The 18,912-nt window shown below is 43.1% G+C and overlaps 1 protein-coding gene across 1 annotated transcript in view; it reads left to right on the top strand.

The window, feature by feature from the left end:
- RIPK2 (receptor interacting serine/threonine kinase 2) overlaps positions 1-18,912 on the top strand; it is a 91,363-nt gene that overhangs the window by 41,667 nt on the left and 30,784 nt on the right. The window contains exons 4-5 of the mRNA XM_073550534.1: positions 3,987-4,138; positions 18,733-18,782. Of these exons, the coding sequence (XP_073406635.1) occupies positions 3,987-4,138; positions 18,733-18,782 (202 nt within the window). The remainder of the gene's footprint in view (positions 1-3,986; positions 4,139-18,732; positions 18,783-18,912) is intronic.

Below are 18,912 nucleotides of genomic sequence, written 5' to 3'. Positions count from 1 at the left end.
CTTAGGAAAAAAGAGCTACTTATATCATTTATTTATTTCCCTCGCTTATATAGCACCATTAATTTCCACAGCGCTTTACAAATAACAACGGCACTGTCCCCATTGAGACTCATAATCAACATTATGTCCTGTGTCGGAGGAAAACACAGGAAACCCATGCAAACTCCTTGCAGATGTTGTCATTGGTGGGATTCAAACCCAAGACCCCATCGCTGCAAAGAAACAGTGCTAACCACTGAGCCACCGTGTTGGCCCGTAATAAAATATGATGATCATTCCACACATTTCTGGAGGTTTTAAGAACTACAGACATCACAGATATAAAGTAGTGATTAGTGGAGGACATTTTTCTAGTCTTTCAATGATCCTCAGAGAACTCTCCAGGCAGCTCTGTCCCAACAATAACTGGAATGACTCCTTATACAGAATGATAGACTGCATTCAGCTGGGCTTCAAAAATGAGATAAGATTTTACGTCTTGCATTCTTTTAGCGCTGTTTTTTATTGATACACAATATTTCACCATAGTGCTGGGTTGGGGGACAGAATTTGACAGGTAGTGCTTGACGTGTCGACCCGTCCTGTGTCTTTATGACATTGTTGCTATAGGAAAAGTGGAAATACAATAAAATGAGTGCTGTACAGTAAATACAATGAATAGATCAAATAGTTACAAAATTCAGAAAAAAAGAAAAAAATAATATATAAAAGTGGAATACACATAAAGATAAAACTACACGAGTCTTTGTGGTAATAGAGTTGACCAAATAAAATTGTACTCATCGATGTAGCAGATTTACTGTAATGAAGTACAACAAATTATAAATGGGGGTAGAAGTACCATGGAAAGACAGGAAATATGAAAGGAAAAGGAGTGGAGGGTATAGATAATTAGGATAGTGGGGTATAGAGATATTGGCACTAGATATTAGAGATAATAGTAATGAAGAAATAAAGGAGGCTGCTGGGGTAATGAGAATAAGAGGGGAGGAAAGGTAAAGAATATGGTGATGGTTGTAAGTGCAGAGGGTCGAGGAGGGTAAGTGGGGGATAGTAGTACAATAGATAGAAGACATAATGTAGTAAAAGGAGTAATGACAGTCGTATGGGAGGAGGGTATGAGAACTGGGATATTGGGATATAGAGGTATTGGTATTAGATGTTAGACGTTATAGTATTAAGAGAAAGGTGCTAGAGTATTGAGAATAAAGGAATGGTCGTACTGGTAGTAAGTGCAGAAGGTAGAGGAGGGTAAGTGTGATAGTCAGAGGGAGATGGGGGTGTGGATAGGAGTAGTCATTTACAATGCAGAGGGATCATGAGGGAAGCTGAGATGGTAGAGATAGGAGATAAAATTCTGGGAGGTTCTTATACATTTTGGATGAAGATGCAGACTTGCAAAGAGAGTAAAGAATAAAAAGGTGATGGAATACAGTGCATGTGGAAATCACTACTGGTGCTGGTTGAAGGCAATTACCTGTGTCCTGTAGTCAAGGGGGAGAGGTGAACAGTGCTGCACATGCTCCAGGATTGGTGTGACACCAGATGTGGACGGGGCAGGTTAAAAGGGACTTCCAATTTTCAGGAACCAGAAGTGAGATGTAAAGGTTAACTCAGAGCAAGGCGTGGATGAACTGGGCATGCGCCGCAGTAGCGTGGAGAATCAGGGGAGGGCGGTCGGGCAATTGCTGAAAGACGTGTTAGTCAACATAATAACTTACCCACAACATATGTATCTAAACAAAACGCAAAGAATACGTTGCACAAAAATACCGATATGTTAATGGACAAGTAGGTCTTGCTCCCTATTCGGACCCTTTGGGGCTAGTGATTGTAGAGTATGGATCCAGTATGATTCTCTTTCTTTAAGCAACTTTATATGGTCGCCACAACGTCAAGGACTGGACACTTCTTTCACCGCCTGGAATCTGAGCTGGGACACTGTGTCTAGTGGCAGAGAAGTGATGAGAAAGGAGTAACCAGATCCTATTGCACCTCATGGTCAATTTATAACTGGTAATTATGTCTCTGACGTGTTGGGTTGTTTCCTCCAAGTAGAGGAGACCACAGGGGCATTTTATGACGTACACTGCAAAGTTTGTGTCACAAATATAAAAAACTGTGTGAGGGTGTATGATCTCACTAGACTTGATCGATGTTAAAGCAAGCTGCACAACACAAGCAGGGGAATGTGCCTGTTCTCCTAGCTCAAAGAAATCTATGTGCAGATAGTTTGGAGAAGCTCCCGATATCAGTCTTAATGAGATGGTCCCTAATGTTGCGTGGTCTCTTAGTACACATTAGAGCTGGTGTTTTAAAGACCTCAATGTGTGGGTATACTTTAGTCAAGAGGGGCCAGTGGTTCCTGATGGTGTTATACTTGGTCATCATAGGATGATGGGTGTCTACAATGGGAATAAGTTCTGCTTTGGGTGTGGGAGAAGATGGCTGATCGGCATTGAGAATTCTAGAATTCTCTTGTGCTAGTAGTTGTGCAGAGTATTTACTTTCTGCAGATTTTTAGACATTTTGTCGAGACGTGTAAGTAATCATGTGTTGTTGGTGACTATCCTGGACATGTGATGGAATTAGGAGCGGGGTAGGCTATTTTTCGTTGACTTTGGATTGCAGCTAGAATAGTTTAGAAAGTTGTTGCAGTCAGTAAGTTTGGAGTAAAGGTCCGTGGTGAGGAGGCCACCCGCATCTTTGAGTAACAGTGTGTCCAAGAATGAAATTTGTTGGTGTCAAAATTGATTGTAAATTGCAACTCTGATCGAATGAAGTTCAGAAAATAAAAGAAGGTATGGTGACAATCTGGGGGACTCTTCCAAATACAGAAAATATCATCAATATATCTCAGCCAACATATGGCGTGTGTGATGAATGGATCTCTAGTATATATGAATTCTTGCTCAAATTGGTAGTCTTGGATGTCTGGAGATAAAAGTCATCTTCAAACAGAAAAAAAACTCATGTAGAACTATAGACAGAAGTTCCATACATTGCACTGTCTTATCAGTGCTTTCCAAACAAAGTTACTGTTTCCGCAGTCACTGTTGTGCATGGTTGAATCTGTTATATCAGTTTATTTGTGACTGCTGGGCACGAAACAATGGCTGCTCCACTTGCGATTTGCACAAAAGAAGAGCAGCATACAGTAGTTTTTTTTTTTTTTGTGGTCTGAGGGTGTCTGGTGCCGATATTTATTGGAAACTTTGTGCAAAGTATGGAGAAAGTGTTTTGTATCAAAGAAATTTATATCAATGTATTAAGAAATTTAAGGAAGGTTGCACAAATGTCAGCCATGAAGAAGGAGCCGGACGCCCATCTGAATGGTGAGCTGATTCTGGATAGATGAGTGATTGTGGATTATGTCTCCTGAAAAAGCCTTCCGAGGACAAAGATTCACTTCTAATGAAGAGGTGATGACAGCATTCATGGCTCCCTAGTCCCTACTCAACCCTTAATATTTTTTAATGAGGGAATAGGAAAGCTTGTTAACACTTCGACAAAGTGCATTGAAGAGGATGAAGATTATGCAGAAAAATGATGTTTTTGTATTTTCTGAAATTTGATTATAAGAAATTCTACAGCCAGAGTGCAGATGTTTTTTGACTCACCATCCTATGTTAGCAATAATGTAATATTAAATTAAAGGGAGTATATAATGATTGGATCAGATTATTGTTTATACTCTGTTACCATGGTGACAGGCAGGACTGCATGAGAGCTGCATATAAAAAGGAATTTCAAAAAATTAATTTAAAAAAACTTTTACATTTCAGAAAGATTGGGAAACCAGTTAAAATGGTTGTCCTGGAGGGAATAATAAAGCAGGCTCTCTTCCCACAGAGCATCATATACGTTCCTGTATTAACTGTGGTAGCGTTCAAATTCTAAAAATAATTTATGCAATATAAAGTGCACGCCAATATTATAGCTAAGCATTTTACCAGCCATATTCTTTTTCTTTCCTCTGACTTTAGATTGCTGATTTCGGTCTCTCAAAATGGCGCATGTTGTCGCAATCATATAGTGATCAGAATCCACCAGGAGGAACGATCATTTATATGCCCCCGGAGATGTATGAGCTGAGCAGCAAAAACAGCAGAGGAAGTGTTAAACACGATATGTACAGGTATGAATGAAGAACGAGAACAACTCGTGGACTCACAGATACAGTTTCTAAATTGATTTTAAGGGGAAACTGAGGACAGCAAAAAAGCAGACGGAAATACATGAAAATGTATACAGAAATACCTAGTGTGATTGCGACCTAACAGACAATGGGACACTGGGAGTACAGTCTATTTTTCTTAGTTAAAGGGGTTTTCTCAAGTTGTCTCTTAGGCAATTTAAAGCAATGCAGTCTCCTTACTTTCTTGTTTATTGCAAGGTGATTCTCCTCTTCGACTGACACTTCTGTAGAGCTGTAGTATTGGGAGAGCTATAAAGCTCAGCACAAGGTTTGCTGTAACACATTCAGTAGTTTGGTCTGTCTACACTGTTATCACTATATTTACATTTAGAGAGAACAGGGCATTTGAACAAGCACAAAGCTTTGGAGAGCTACGTATGATTAAGAGGCCTGCTCTGAAAGCTGCAAGGTGGGCGATTTTGCAAGATTGATAGCAGCAGCTTGTCAGGAGCTGAGATAGAGGGAGAGGGAGGTGGGAAACTAACTGCTTTATAGATATCAATTGGCTGGAGAGAGGTGGCTAGTATGATAGAAGTAAACATCCCTCCTGAAATTTAGTTACTAACTTTTGAACAGGATCTGGGCCAGGTTTTGGCCAGGCGCAAGTGGCTGAGCTTCATGGAAATCAGCTGTACACTATGCTATATAACAGCTTTCACAGCAAGGGAATAACAACATACAGTCATATGTTAAAGTTTGGGCACCCCTATTAATGTTAACCTTTTTTCTTTATAACAATTTTGTTTTTTGCAACAGCTATTTCAGTTTCATATATCTAATTACTGATGGACTCAGTTATATTTCTGGATTCAAATGAGGTTTATTGTACTAACAGAAAATGTGCAATCTGCATTTAAACAAAATTTGACCGGTGCAAAAATATGGGCACCCTTATCATTTTCTTGATTTGAACACTCCTAACTACTTTTTACTGACTTCCTGAAGCACTAAATTGGTTTTGTAACCTCATTGAGCTTTGAACTTCATAGCCAGGTGTATCAAATCATGAGGAAAGGTATTTAAGGTGGCCACTTGCAAGTAGTTCTCCTATTTGATTCTCCTATGAAGAGTGGCATCATGGGCTCCTCAAAACAACTCTCAAATGATCTGAAAACAAAGATTATTCAACATAGCTTTTCAGGGGAAGGATACAAAAAGTTGTCTCAGAGATTTAACTTGTCAGTTTCCACTGTGAGGAACATAGTAAGGAAATAGAAGAACACAGGTAAAGTTCTTGTTAAGCCCAGAAGTGGCAGGTCAAGAAAAATATCAGAAAGGCAGAGAAGAAGAATGGTGAGAACAGTCAAGGACAATCCACAGACCACCTCCAAAGACCGGCAGCATCATCTTGCTGCAGATGGTGTCACTGTGCATCGGTCAACAATACAGCGTACTTTGCACAAGGAGAAGCTGTATGGGAGAGTGATGCGAAAGAAGCCGTTTCTGCAAGCACGCCACAAACAGAGTCGCCTGAGGTATGCAAAAGCACATTTGGACAAGCCAGTTACATTTTGGAAGAAGGTCCTGTGGACTTATGAAACAAAGATTGAGTTGTTTGGTCATACAAAAAGCGTTATGCATGGAGGCTAAAAAACACAGCATTCCAAGAAAAACACTTGCTACCCACAGTAAAATTTGGTGGAGGTTCCATCATGCTTTGGGGCTGTGTGGCCAATGCCGGCACCGGGAATCTTGTTAAAGTTGAGGGTCGCATGGATTCAACTCAGTATCAGCAGATTCTTGACAATAATGTGCAAGAATCAGTGACGAAGATGAAGTTACGCAGGGGATGGATATTTTAGCAAGACAATGATCCAAAACACCGCTCCAAATCTACTCAGGCATTCATGCAGAGGAACAATTACAATGTTCTGGAATGGCCATCCCAGTCCCCAGACCTGAATATCATTGAACATCTGTGGGATGATTTGAAGCGGGCTGTCCATGCTCGGCGACCATCAAACTTAACTGAACTGGAATTGTTTTGTAAACAGGAATGGTCACAAATACCTTCATCCAGGATCCAGGAACTCATTAATAGCTACAGGAAGCGACTAGAGGCTGTTATTTTTGCAAAAGGAGGATCTACGAAATATTAATGTCACTTTTATTTTGAGGTGCCCATACTTTTGCACTGGTCAAATTTTGTTTAAATGCAGATTGCACATTTTCTGTTAGTACAATAAACCTCATTTGAATCCAGAAATATAACTGAGTCCATCAGTTATTAGATATATGAAACTGAAATAGCTGTTGCAAAAACCAAAATTGTTATAAAGAAAAAAGGTTAACATTAATAGGGGTGCCCAAACTTTAATATATGACTGTATATAAAAAGCAAGTCAATTGCAAACTTTCTTATTTTCATGCTTCTTAGCTAATGAATGCAAGTCAATAAATTGAGAATATCCCTTTAACATGTTTAAATGCTTTATTCAAATATTATCAGTCAAGGAACAGGTAGGATGGGGAAGCAAACAAAGTGCATAAGTACCGTAAACTAAGCGTCACTCTGTCTGAAGCCTCTATAGACTGCGCAAGCATGACGCGCCTGCGCAGTCTTGCTCCAGACAGAGTGATGCATCCCCCCACAGAGTGACGCAGACCCCCAAGAGATCGCGGTATGCATAAGCACTGAACGCATACCGCGATCTCTGCAACACCTTACCGAGCCGATGTTGCTGTTGCTGCGGGTTCTTCCGCCTTCATGTGACGTCAGGAGACGGCAGGTTATGGCGCCGGAATCGGTGCCTGTGCAGTCCGCGCGTACCACCGCCATTTTGTAGAAGACACATTGCAGTGTGTCTTCAAGAAAATGGCGGCGGAAAGTGAGGACTGCGCAGGCGCCGAGTCCGGCACCACTACAAGCCCACTGCAGACATGAATCGGCGTCTGCGCAGTCCGCGCTTACCGCCGCCATTTTGAAGACACACTGCAGTGTGTCTTCAAGAACATGGCGACGGAATGCAAGGACTGCGCAGGCGCCGATTCATGTCTGCAGTGGGTGTGTTGTGGTGCCGGACTGGGCGCCTGCGCAGTCCTCGCTTTCCGCCGCCATGTTCTTGAAGACACACTGTAGTGTGTCTTCAAGAACATGGCGGCGGAAAGCGAGGACTACGCAGGCGCCCAGTCCGGCACCACAACACGCCCAGAACAGGACAGCGCTGGACACGGGGAAGAAAGGTAAGTATAAATGTTGTTTTTTTTTAATGTGTGTGTGTAGTTTAATAGGGGTGAGGGGGACCATTCAAATCAGGATTGGGGGGTAAGGGGACCATGCATACCAGGATAGGGGGTGAGGGGACCATGCATACCAGGATTGGGGGGTGAGGGGACCATGCATACCAGGATTGGGGGGTGAGGGGACCATGTATACCAGGATTGGGGGGTGAGGGGACCATGCATACCAGGATTGGGGGGGTGAGAGGACCATGCATACCAGGATTGGGGAGTTAGGGGACCATGCATACCAGGATTGGGGGGTGAGGGGACCATGCATACCAGGATTGGGGGGTGAGGGGACCATGCATACCAGGATTCAGGGGTGAGGGGACCATACATACCAGGATTGGGGGTGATAGTTCCATGCATACCAGGATTGGGGGGTGATAGGACCATGCATACCAGGATTGGGGGTGATAGGACCATGCATACCAGGATAAGGGGGTGAGGGGACCATGCATTCCAGGATTGGATGGTGAGAGGACCATGCATACCAGGATAGGGGGGTGAGAGGACCATGCATGCCAGGATTGGGGGGTGAGGACCATGCATACCAGGATAGTTGGGTGAGGGGACCATGCATACCAGGATAGGTGGGTGAGGGCACCATGCATACCAGGATTGGAGGGTGAGAGGACCATGCATACCAGGATAGGGGGGGTGAGGGGACCATGCATACCAGGATAGGGGGGTGAGGGGACCATGCATACCAGGATTGGGGGGTGAGAGGACCATGCATACCAGGATTGGGGGGTGAGGGGACCATGCATACCAGGATAGGGGGGTGAGGGGACCATGCATACCAGGATTGGGGGGTGAGAGGACCATGCATTCCAGGATTGGGGGGTGAGAGGACCATGCATACCAGGATTGTGGGGTGAGGGCACCATGCATACCATGATAGGGATGAGGGGGTACCATGCATACCACGATAGGGATGAGTGGGGTGCCATGTATACCACGATAGGGATGAGGGGGGTGCCATGCATACCAGGATTGGGGGGTGAGGGAACCATGAAAATCAGTATATGGATAAGGGGGTACCATGCATACCAGGATTGGGGGGTGAGGGTACCATACATACCAGGATAGGGATGAGGGGTGCAGCACATACCAGGATAGGAGACCATATACCAATAAAAATGCCCGCCATCCGGGCGTGGAACGAGTTCATAGCTAGTATAATATATGCAGGAAAAAACACAGTATCACTTACATAGAATAAAGACCATATGCCTATCTACATATACAGTGGGGAAAAAAAGTATTTAGTCAGTCAGCAATAGTGCAAGTTCCACCACTTAAAAAGATGAGAGGCGTCTGTAATTTACATCATAGGTAGACCTCAACTATGGGAGACAAAGTGAGAAAAAAAATCCAGAAAATCACATTGTCTGTTCTTTTTTTCATTTTATTTGCATATTATGTTGGAAAATAAGTATTTGGTCAGAAACAAAATTTCATCTCAATACTTTGTGATATATCCTTTGTTGGCAATGACAGAGGTCAAACGTTTTCTGTAAGTCTTCACAAGGTTGCCACACACTGTTGTTGGTATGTTGGCCCATTCCTCCATGCAGATCTCCTCTAGAGCAGTGATGTTTTTGGCTTTTCGCTTGGCAACACGGACTTTCAACTCCCTCCAAAGGTTTTCTATAGGGTTGAGATCTGGAGACTGGCTAGGCCACTCCAGGACCTTGAAATGCTTCTTACGAAGCCACTCCTTCATTGCCCTGGCGGTGTGCTTTGGATCATTGTCATGTTGAAAGACCCAGCCACGTTTCATCTTCAATGCCCTTGCTGATGGAAGGAGGTTTGCACTCAAAATCTCACGATACATGGCCCCATTCATTCTTTCATGTACCCGGATCAGTCGTCCTGGCCCCTTTGCAGAGAAACAGCCCCAAAGCATGATGTTTCCACCACCATGCTTTACAGTAGGTATGGTGTTTGATGGATGCAACTCAGTATTCTTTTTCCTCCAAACACGACAAGTTGTGTTTCTACCAAACAGTTCCAGTTTGGTTTCATCAAACCATAGGACATTCTCCCAAAACTCCTCTGGATCATCCAAATGCTCTCTAGCAAACTTCAGACGGGCCCGGACATGTACAGGCTTAAGCAGTGGGACACGTCTGGCACTGCAGGATCTGAGTCCATGGTGGCGTAGTGTGTTACTTATGGTAGGCCTTGTTACATTGGTCCCAGCTCTCTGCAGTTCATTCACTAGGTCCCCCCGCGTGGTTCTGGGATTTTTGCTCGCTGTTCTTGTGATCATTCTGACCCCACGGGGTGGGATTTTGCGTGGAGCACCAGATCGAGGGAGATTATCAGTGGTCTTGTATGTCTTCCATTTTCTAATTATTGCTCCCACAGTTGATTTCTTCACTCCAAGCTGGTTGGCTATTGCAGATTCAGTCTTCCCAGCCTGGTGCAGGGCTACAATTTTGTTTCTGGTGTCCTTTGACAGCTCTTTGGTCTTCACCATAGTGGAGTTTGGAGTCAGACTGTTTGAGGGTGTGCACAGGTGTCTTTTTATACTGATAACAAGTTTAAACAGGTGCCATTACTACAGGTAATGAGTGGAGGAAAGAGGAGACTCTTAAAGAAGAAGTTACAGGTCTGTGAGAGCCAGAAATCTTGATTGCTTGTTTCTGACCAAATACTTATTTTCCACCATAATATGCAAATAAAATGAAAAAAAAACAGACAATGTGATTTTCTGGATTTTTTTTTCTCAGTTTGTCTCCCATAGTTGAGGTCTACCTATGATGTAAATTACAGACGCCTCTCATCTTTTTAAGTGGTGGAACTTGCACTATTGCTGACTGACTAAATACTTTTTTTCCCCACTGTATATATACTAGGTAAAAATGTTGACCAAAAAAATATATATTCTCATCTACATAGCTCTTATATCCACCAGTTGGAAGTATTAATAAATGTGTAAAATCATAGTAACAACATTACCTAAAGGGCATACTGATACAGATGAATAAATAATAAATTCAACAATACCTTAGCTAATGCAGAGAGTTAATCAATGGACACTGCAGCACCTGCGTCCACCCCAACGTGCGTTTCGAAGGCTATGAAGGAATCTTGATGAGAAAAAATTCACAGCAGCCTGCAAGTAGCCACATACAGGTGCTTCTCACAAAATTAGAATATCATCAAAAAATTTATTTCAGTTCTTCAATACAAAAAGTGAAACTCATATTATATAGTCATTACAAACAGAGTGATCTATTTCATGTGTATTTCTGTTAATGTTGATGATTATGGCTTACAGTCAAAGAAAACCCAAAAGTAATTATCTAATTAAATTAGAATAATCAACAAAATGACCTGCAAAGGCTTCCTAAGCATTTAAAAAGGTCCATTAGTCTGTTTCAGTAGACTCCACAATCATGCAGAAGACTGTTGACTTGACAGATGTCCGGAAGGTAGTCATTGACACACTCCACAAGGAGGGTAAGCCACAAAAGGACATTGCTATAGAAGCTGGCTGTTCACAGGGTGCTGTATCCAAGCATATTCATGGAAAGTTAAGTGGAATGAAAAAATGTGGCAGAAAATGGTGCACAATCAACCATGATAACCGCAGCCTTGAAAGGATTGTTAAAAAAAGGCCATTCAAAAATTTTGGGGAGATTCACAAGGAGTGGACTGCTGCTGGAGTCATTGCTTCAAGAACCATCACACACAGACGTATCCAGGACATGGACTACAAGTGTCGCATTCCTTGTGTCAAGCCACTCATGACCAATAGACAATGCCAGAAGCATCTTACCTGGGCCAAGGAGAAAAAGAACTGGACTGTTGCCCAGTGGTCCAAGGTGTTGTTTTCATATGAAAGTAAGTTTTGCATTTCATTTGGAAATGGAAATCAGAGTCTGGAGGAAGAGTGGAGAGACAGACAATCCAAGCTGCATGAGGTCTAGTGTGAAGTTTCCACAATCAGTGATGGTTTGGGGAGCCATGTCATCTGCTGGTGTAGGTCCACTGTGTTTTATCAAGACCAAAGTCAGCGCAGCCATCTACCAGGAAATTTTAGAGCACTTCATGCTTCCTTCTGCCGACAAGCTTTTTGGAAATGGAAAGTTCATTGTCCAACAGGACTTGGCACTTGTCCACACTGCCAAAAGTACCAATACCTGGTTTACAAACAACAGTATCACTGTGCTTGATTGGCCAGCAAACTCACCTGACCTTAACCCCATAGACGATTTTGTCAAGAGGAAGATGAGAGACACCAGACCCAACAATGCAGACGAGCTGAAGGCTGCTGTCAAGGCAACCTGGGCTTCCATAACACCTCAGCAGTGTCACAGGCTGATCGCCTCCATGCCACGCTGCATTGATGCAGTAATTCATGCAAAAGGAGCCCCGACCAAGTATTGAGTGCACTTATTGAACATACGGTATATATATATATATATATATATATATATATAGTGTGTGTTTTGAAGAATATTTCCTTTGAAAATGGTGTGTAAATGACATAGATGACATAGAGAATTGCTCTATATAAGAGTGCATGTTAAAATCTCATTGCAATCAGATAGCAATAGCAGCGGAATTCGGATGTAAATTGGATTCTAAGCGAGAGAAATCGGATTGTACTCACATGAAAAACACATGACACTTGCGCTGCACTCCTCTAACATTGCAAAAATCAGACTAATTTTAAAATTGCTAGTATGGCTCAAGCCTAATCATACTGACACCAAGAATTAGGCTATGTTCACACGTTGCGTTTTTGCTACATTTTTTCTGCAGGCAAACCCTGCTCTCTTGGCAGTAAAGAAGCTGCTTACAAAAAGCAGGTTTTGCTCCTTTTTTGATGCGTTTTTCAGGATCCCAAAGTTCAGCCTTGCTCCCATCACAGAGGCTTGAACAATGAAGGTGTTAGGTCACCAATGCAACACATATCAATTCACAAAAAACGAAAGTCGCCACTCATGGCTGTCATCTGTTAAATATAAATTTATATATATATAATATAGGGGCCTTTCACTTTACTGGCAGCACAAAGTCTCTGGGAAAACAAAATGGCTCCTCGCCCCCCCAAAAGAATTCCAGCAAATTCTGCGCTCCCATACACAAATACCCCCATTCTTCTAAGCTACACAACATGCCTAAACCACATACAGCATCCAAATGTTTGTTATTCCTGAAACGATGAGAACCTGGTTAATTTACTGGGTGCATGTCTCCAGAAGCATGAGCTGGGCACAATTTATGGCCACTACAATGTACTGGGCACTACAATGGCAGTTTTGCAATATTCATTCAGCAGTATCTATTGCTGTTTGTTTCTGGAAAACACCCATGGAGTCAAAATCTTCACTACACCTGTAGATAAATTCTCAGAGGGGTATAGCTTTCAAAATGGGTTCACTTCTTTACGGGTGATTCTGCTGTTCTGGAACTTAGGGGCTCTGTATATGGAGTCTACAAACTATTCTAGGAAAATCTGTGCTCCAAGAGTCAAATATCACCTCTTCGCTCCCGTATCTCGCCGAGTGGTTAAGCAGTACAGTACAGCACAGCCACATATGGGTTATTGCCACATTCAGCAGAAATTGTGTATCAAATTTTTGAGCCATTTTTACCCATTCCCCCATGTGAAAATGTAAAATCTGGGACAAAATATAATTTTTGTAGTCAAGCTGTAACTATTTTTTCTTCACCTCACAATGGTAAAAGGTTCTGTGACCAAACCCATGGTGTCAATGTAGGGTTCGAGCAGGCTCACAGGATGCAGTGACGAGACACGAGACTGAATGTGGGGTGAAATATACTTTTATAAGTTTAAAGCCGCAAGGGCTAAACTGCTTCGATGAAACAAAAGGGGAAACACCTATTTGTCCTCGCAGGGACTCGTAAAACAAACATTCAAAACAAAAAGGGTCCTTATACTCTATAATACACTTAGCCTCCCGGGCGTCGCTCGAGTCCACGAACACTCAGGGATTGCAGATGTGGCTGCCTTGTAATCCAAGATTTCACGGAAGGACTTGGGCTCGTCCGGCCCTGAAGAAACCAAAACGGTGGGGCGCAGCAGGCCCTGAAGGAACCGGAACGATGGGGCGCAGCAGGCCCTGAAGAGACTGGACGGTGGGGCGCAACGGGCCCTGAAGAAACCGGAACGTTGGGGCGCAACAGGCCCTGAAGAAACTGAACGGTGGGGCGCAATGGGCCCTGAAGAAGCTGGAATGGTGGGGCGCAATAGGCCCTGAAGAAACTGTTCGGGGGGATAAATCTCCCAGGCGTCCGTTTAAAGGCGCTCGTCCCCCAGCCAGGTCATGACGCAGTCCAAAAACATAAAATCTTAACAAACTCTGCTCAGTGTCCCCTCAGTAAGCGGGACAGGGGCTCTGCGGCCGCCTATAGCGAGGTGGCGTCCCCTGATGTCGGTAATGACGGGGTCGCAGCTGTGGGAGAAGACAGGGGGGCAGTGTCCTGGCCACTATACCGGATTGCTGTCTCGTCGCAGCGGTTGCCTGAGATCCCGGTCCTGTCACAGCACGGAGGGAATCAGCGGGCATCAATTTATCTGTATGTATCCGGGGAGGGACTCCCGGGAAGAGTCTCTTATGCGCCGCTCTTCGGACAGTCTCAAATTTTCCTTTGACAGTCTCCTGCCTGTCTCTCTTCCCCACACCGTCAGTTGCCACAGTCCTCCCCCTGCCACACGGCTCTCTCTCTCCTGTCAGGCTCTCTTCCAACTGCCACCTCAGCGCGTCCCCTGCTCCTTTTACCCTCGCCCCGCCCCCTGTTGCCCTGACAACTTCAGTCGCATGTCTCCCTTTGTAATCCCCCTGATGTGGTTTCTTCAACAACCCTGATGGCGGTCCCCCTGGTTCCAGCCCAATCACTGTATGGGGGTCCTCCTCCCCACATCAATATGATCACTGCACCCATAGATGAATTCAATGAGGGGTTTAGTTTGTAAAATGGGTCACTTATGGGAGGGTTCTGCTATTCTGGCACCTCAGGGGCTTTGCCAATGTGACACAGCACCCGGAAACCATAGTAACAAAATGTGCACTATAAAATGACCCTCCTTCCCTTCAGAGCTTTGTACTGTGCCTCTAAAGTAGTTTTTGACCACAGGTGTGGTATTGCCGTACACAGGAGGAATTGTGTAACAAATTGTACAGTTCTTTTTTTACTGTTACCCTTGTGAAAATGAAAAATTTCGGGCTAAAGCAGTATTTTTGAGGGAAAAAAATCATTTTGTTTATTCTCACGGCTCAATGTTAGAAAATTCTGTGAAGCACCTGCAGATTTAGGGTGCACTACACACCTCTAGATAAACTCCTTGAGGGGAGAAGTTTCCAAAATGGGGTCACTTGTGGGGTTTTCCACTGTTTAGGCACATCAGGGGCTCTGCAAATTCAACATGATGTCTGCTATCTATTCCGGACAATTTTGTGCTCCAAAATTCAAATGGCGTTTCTTCCTTTCCGAGCCCTGCCCTGTGCCCAAACAATAGTTTTCCACCACATATGGAGTATCGGTGTACTCAGGATTAAAAAGCACAAAAAATTATATGGTGCATCTCTCCTGTTACCCTTGTAAAAATGAAAAATTAGGGGCCAAAGGAACATTTTGTGGGGAAAATTAAAATTTTAATTTTTCTTCCTTGCACATTGCTTTAAGTCCCGATGAAGCATTTACTGGGTTAATAAAATTCTTGAATGGGTGCAGTTTTTAATATGGTGTCCCTTTTTGGTATTTTCTGTCACGTATGCCCCGCAGAAACAATTAAAATGTGATGCTGTCTCTAAAAAATTGGTTTTGTAAATTTTGTTGGAAAAATGAAAAACTGCTTTTAAAGATTTAACCCTTCTAACTTGGTGACAAAATAAAACTATGTTTTCAAAAAAATGATGCTGATGGAAAGTAGACATGTGGTAAATGTTTTTTATTAAGTATTTTGTGTGATATAGCTATCTGATTTCAGGGGATAAAAATTGAAAATTTTAAAATTGCTAAATATTCAAACTTTTCAACAAAATTCTAAGATTTTCACAAATAAACGCAAAACATATTGAATAAAATATACCCCTAACATAAAGTACAATATGTCTTGAAAGAACATTCTCAGAATCACTGGGATACATTGAAGCGTTCCAGAGTTATTACCATATATAGTGACACTGGTCAGAATTGGAAACTTTGGCCTGGTCAGGAAAGTGAAAAGAGGCTTTGGGGCAAAGGAGTTATATATACAGTGTGTATATATTGTGAGGCAGTGAGGGAGATCATATGTGAGGGTCAATATGTATCACTCAGGATGCAGATGGAGACCTGTTAAATCCGCTGCAGCGCCATGTGTTCAAAGCAGGATGCCCGTGAATCACAGTGGGTTGGGTCCAAGCATTGACTCAGTCAGATTTTAAGGAAAACCAGTTAAGGGCTTTTATTTTTAGAGGGATTTGCTGGTTTGGTAGTGGGGCGAATCCCTCTCTCCAGCCCGGGTTTTAAAAGTGGCTCTATGGCCACGATTCCATTTAATTCTGTAAGTTTTGCCTTGGGTGGGTCAGTTTGGAGTTTGCAGGCTGCAGAGCAGGTGTCTCTGTGCAACCCAGGACATTGTGATGCTAACACAGAGCCAGGGATTTCCAGGCCTCACCTAAGCACCCAAAAGACATGGCGGTGGCATTGTCCATGGCAACGGGTTTTGTGTTCTGGACTGTGTTTGCGGAAACCTGGCTGCAGTCCAGAGGACAGTACTCCTATGTGTGAGTTTTTGGACAATAAAAGACATTTCCTTTGAACTTTTCTGTGGTCCCTGCCTATCTGTCGCACTGCACCAATCTGGCTGCACAACAATATATACAGCTCTGGCAAAAATTAAGAGACCACCACATCAAATCCCTGTCATGGGCAGCCCATTCTCCAGACCTGACCCCCCTTGAAAACCTCTGGAATGGAATCAAGAGGAAGATGATAGTCACAAGCCATCAAACAAAGACGAACTGCTTAAATATTTGCACCAAAAGCAGTGTGAAAGACTGGTGGAAAGCATGCCAAGACACATGAAAGCTGTGACTAAAAATCATGGTTATTCCACAAAATATTGATTTCTGAACTCTTCCTGAGTTAAAACATTAGTATTGTTGTTTCTAAATGATTATGAACTTGTTTTCTTAGCATTATTTGAGGTCTGAAAGCACGTTTTTTTTTGTTTTTTTTTTAAATTTGAACATTTTTCTTTGTCAGAAAAAAACACAAAATTTATTGCTTAGAAATTCAGAGACATGTGGTCAGAAGTTTATAGACTAAGGCTATGTGCCCACATTGCGTGTTAAAACGCACACTAAAAACCGGACTCCTTCCCAGAAATCGCGCATTTTTTTCCGCACGATTTCACCGCGATTCTGTTCGCGATTTTGCCGCAATTTTCTCAAGCACTTTCCAAGCGATTTGAAGCATCACTTGGAAAGTGATTGACAGGTTGGTCACACTCGTCAAACATAGTGTTTGACGAGTGTGAGCAGCTTTTTACTATTGAGGCCGCCTATGCGGCATCAATAGTAAAAGATAAAATGTTAAAAATGATAAAAAAATAAAAAATCGGGGTATATTTACCTTCCGACGTCCCGCGCTGCCATCCCGGGCCACAGCGTTCCCAGTAATGCCTTGCGAGACCTGTGATGACGTAGTCTCGCGTTACTATAGCGATCTCGCGAGACCACGTCATCACAGGACCGTGCCACAAGGCATTACTGGGAACGCTGAGGCCCGGGAATGCAGCGCTGGACATCGAAAGGTAAATATACCCCGATTTTTTATTTTTTATTCTTTTTTTTACAGGGGTATGGTACCCAGGGCCTGGAGGACAGTCTCCTCTCCTCCACACCGTGGGTACCAACCGCACATGAGACGCTTAACTTCCCGCATGGTGGGAATAGCCACATGCGGGAAGTAAGCGATTCTCATGCATTCCTATGGGTGCGGAATCGCGGCAATTCTTTGCGATTCAGCACAAAAGAATGATCATGCTGCGATTTTTTCCGCGATGCGATCCCGCCGCGGAAAAAAGCGCAGCATTAGCACAGCATGTGCGGAATGCCATAGGAATGCATGGGGGGCGTTCTGTACATGATTTTTAAACGTTTCTGCAGCATTTTCGCGCCGAAAATCGCGGCAGAAACGCTTAAAAATCGCATCGTGGGCACACAGCCTAAAAGAGCAATTTACATTTTACTCAAAAATACCTATAAAGAGAAAAATCAGACAAAGTGAACATTTGAAAGTGGTCTCTTACTTTTTGGCAGAGCAGTATATATATATAACATGGCCCTACGCGGCCATTTTTCTTTCCTACTTATGTGCAATACCATTCTTTGCATCCCACCACCTTATCCCAAGTATGGAAGCCATTATCGATAACCATTGCGCTAGGGGGTTGTCCACTACATTTTATAATGCCTCCTGACGATTTAAACTTTGTAAATAAGTCTTTTTGTAAATGCATACCGCTGCCATACCGCTCAGTCCACATCACGTGACCTCGGCTGCTGCTGCCGCTAACATCTGCTGATATCACGTCAAATTTCAGAATCTTTTGCATCACCGAGACGTGACCCAGTTGCAGGCCCCCCTCTGATTGACTAGGCTATGGGCAGAGTTACACCACACATCACCGTCCAGTATCCTCCAGCAGCAGTAAGGAAGGACACTGAGAAGCTGAAAATCAGGCTAAGTGGGCAGAGATTGACTTTCATAAAGGATTTTACAGCCAGTCTAACATGGATTATCAAAGTAAATACAGCAGCTTCATCAGGTCTAAGATTGATTTAGTATGTGGTTTGTATTGTGAAATGTAATGACAGATCCACTTTAAAGATCCTGGACACTAATATAAAATCTGTAAGATGGCCGCAACCTGCCATTATCATAACACTGATATCTTCCTACCTGGAATAAGGACCTTTGGGCATCACTTATAGCTGCACCCTGTTCAGAACAAATTTTTCCTTAATGGGTTGAGTTATCCTTCCATGCTCACCTCCCACTGCTTACTGCATTATTGTCTATGAGCGCCATGGTGGGATCTGTTAGGAGACATGACTCTCAGATCTGAGAGACATAAATTGATGTCATTTAATTGGCAGATACATACAGTAAAACATTAAAAAATGGCTGCAATCAAGTTACCTGCCATGTTGTGTCTGTCATATAAGTCACATGTTATGTTTCTAAACATCTGGCCTTAGAAATGTGCAATGCTTTGATGTGTTCGAATGTGATGACTAGAAATAACTGAGCGCCTCGTCTGCTTTATATTTTAGCTATGCCATTATTATGTGGGAAGTTCTCTCCAGAAGACAACCGTATGAAGGTAACGACCAAAGAGAACTGCACACCTTGCTTTGTAACATTAATGCACAGCTACTTGATAGTATTCAGTATGTTCTTAATAGTTCCGATTCATTGAAGGCAATCTGTCAACAGGTTTTGCTACCGCATCT

The sequence above is a fragment of the Dendrobates tinctorius genome, unplaced genomic scaffold, assembly GCF_039654945.1.
Source record: "Dendrobates tinctorius isolate UK_male_01 unplaced genomic scaffold, ASM3965494v1 ptg000165l, whole genome shotgun sequence".
In the NCBI taxonomy this organism is placed as follows: Eukaryota; Metazoa; Chordata; class Amphibia; order Anura; family Dendrobatidae; genus Dendrobates; species Dendrobates tinctorius.
This window is presented reverse-complemented; position numbering and strand designations above follow the sequence as displayed.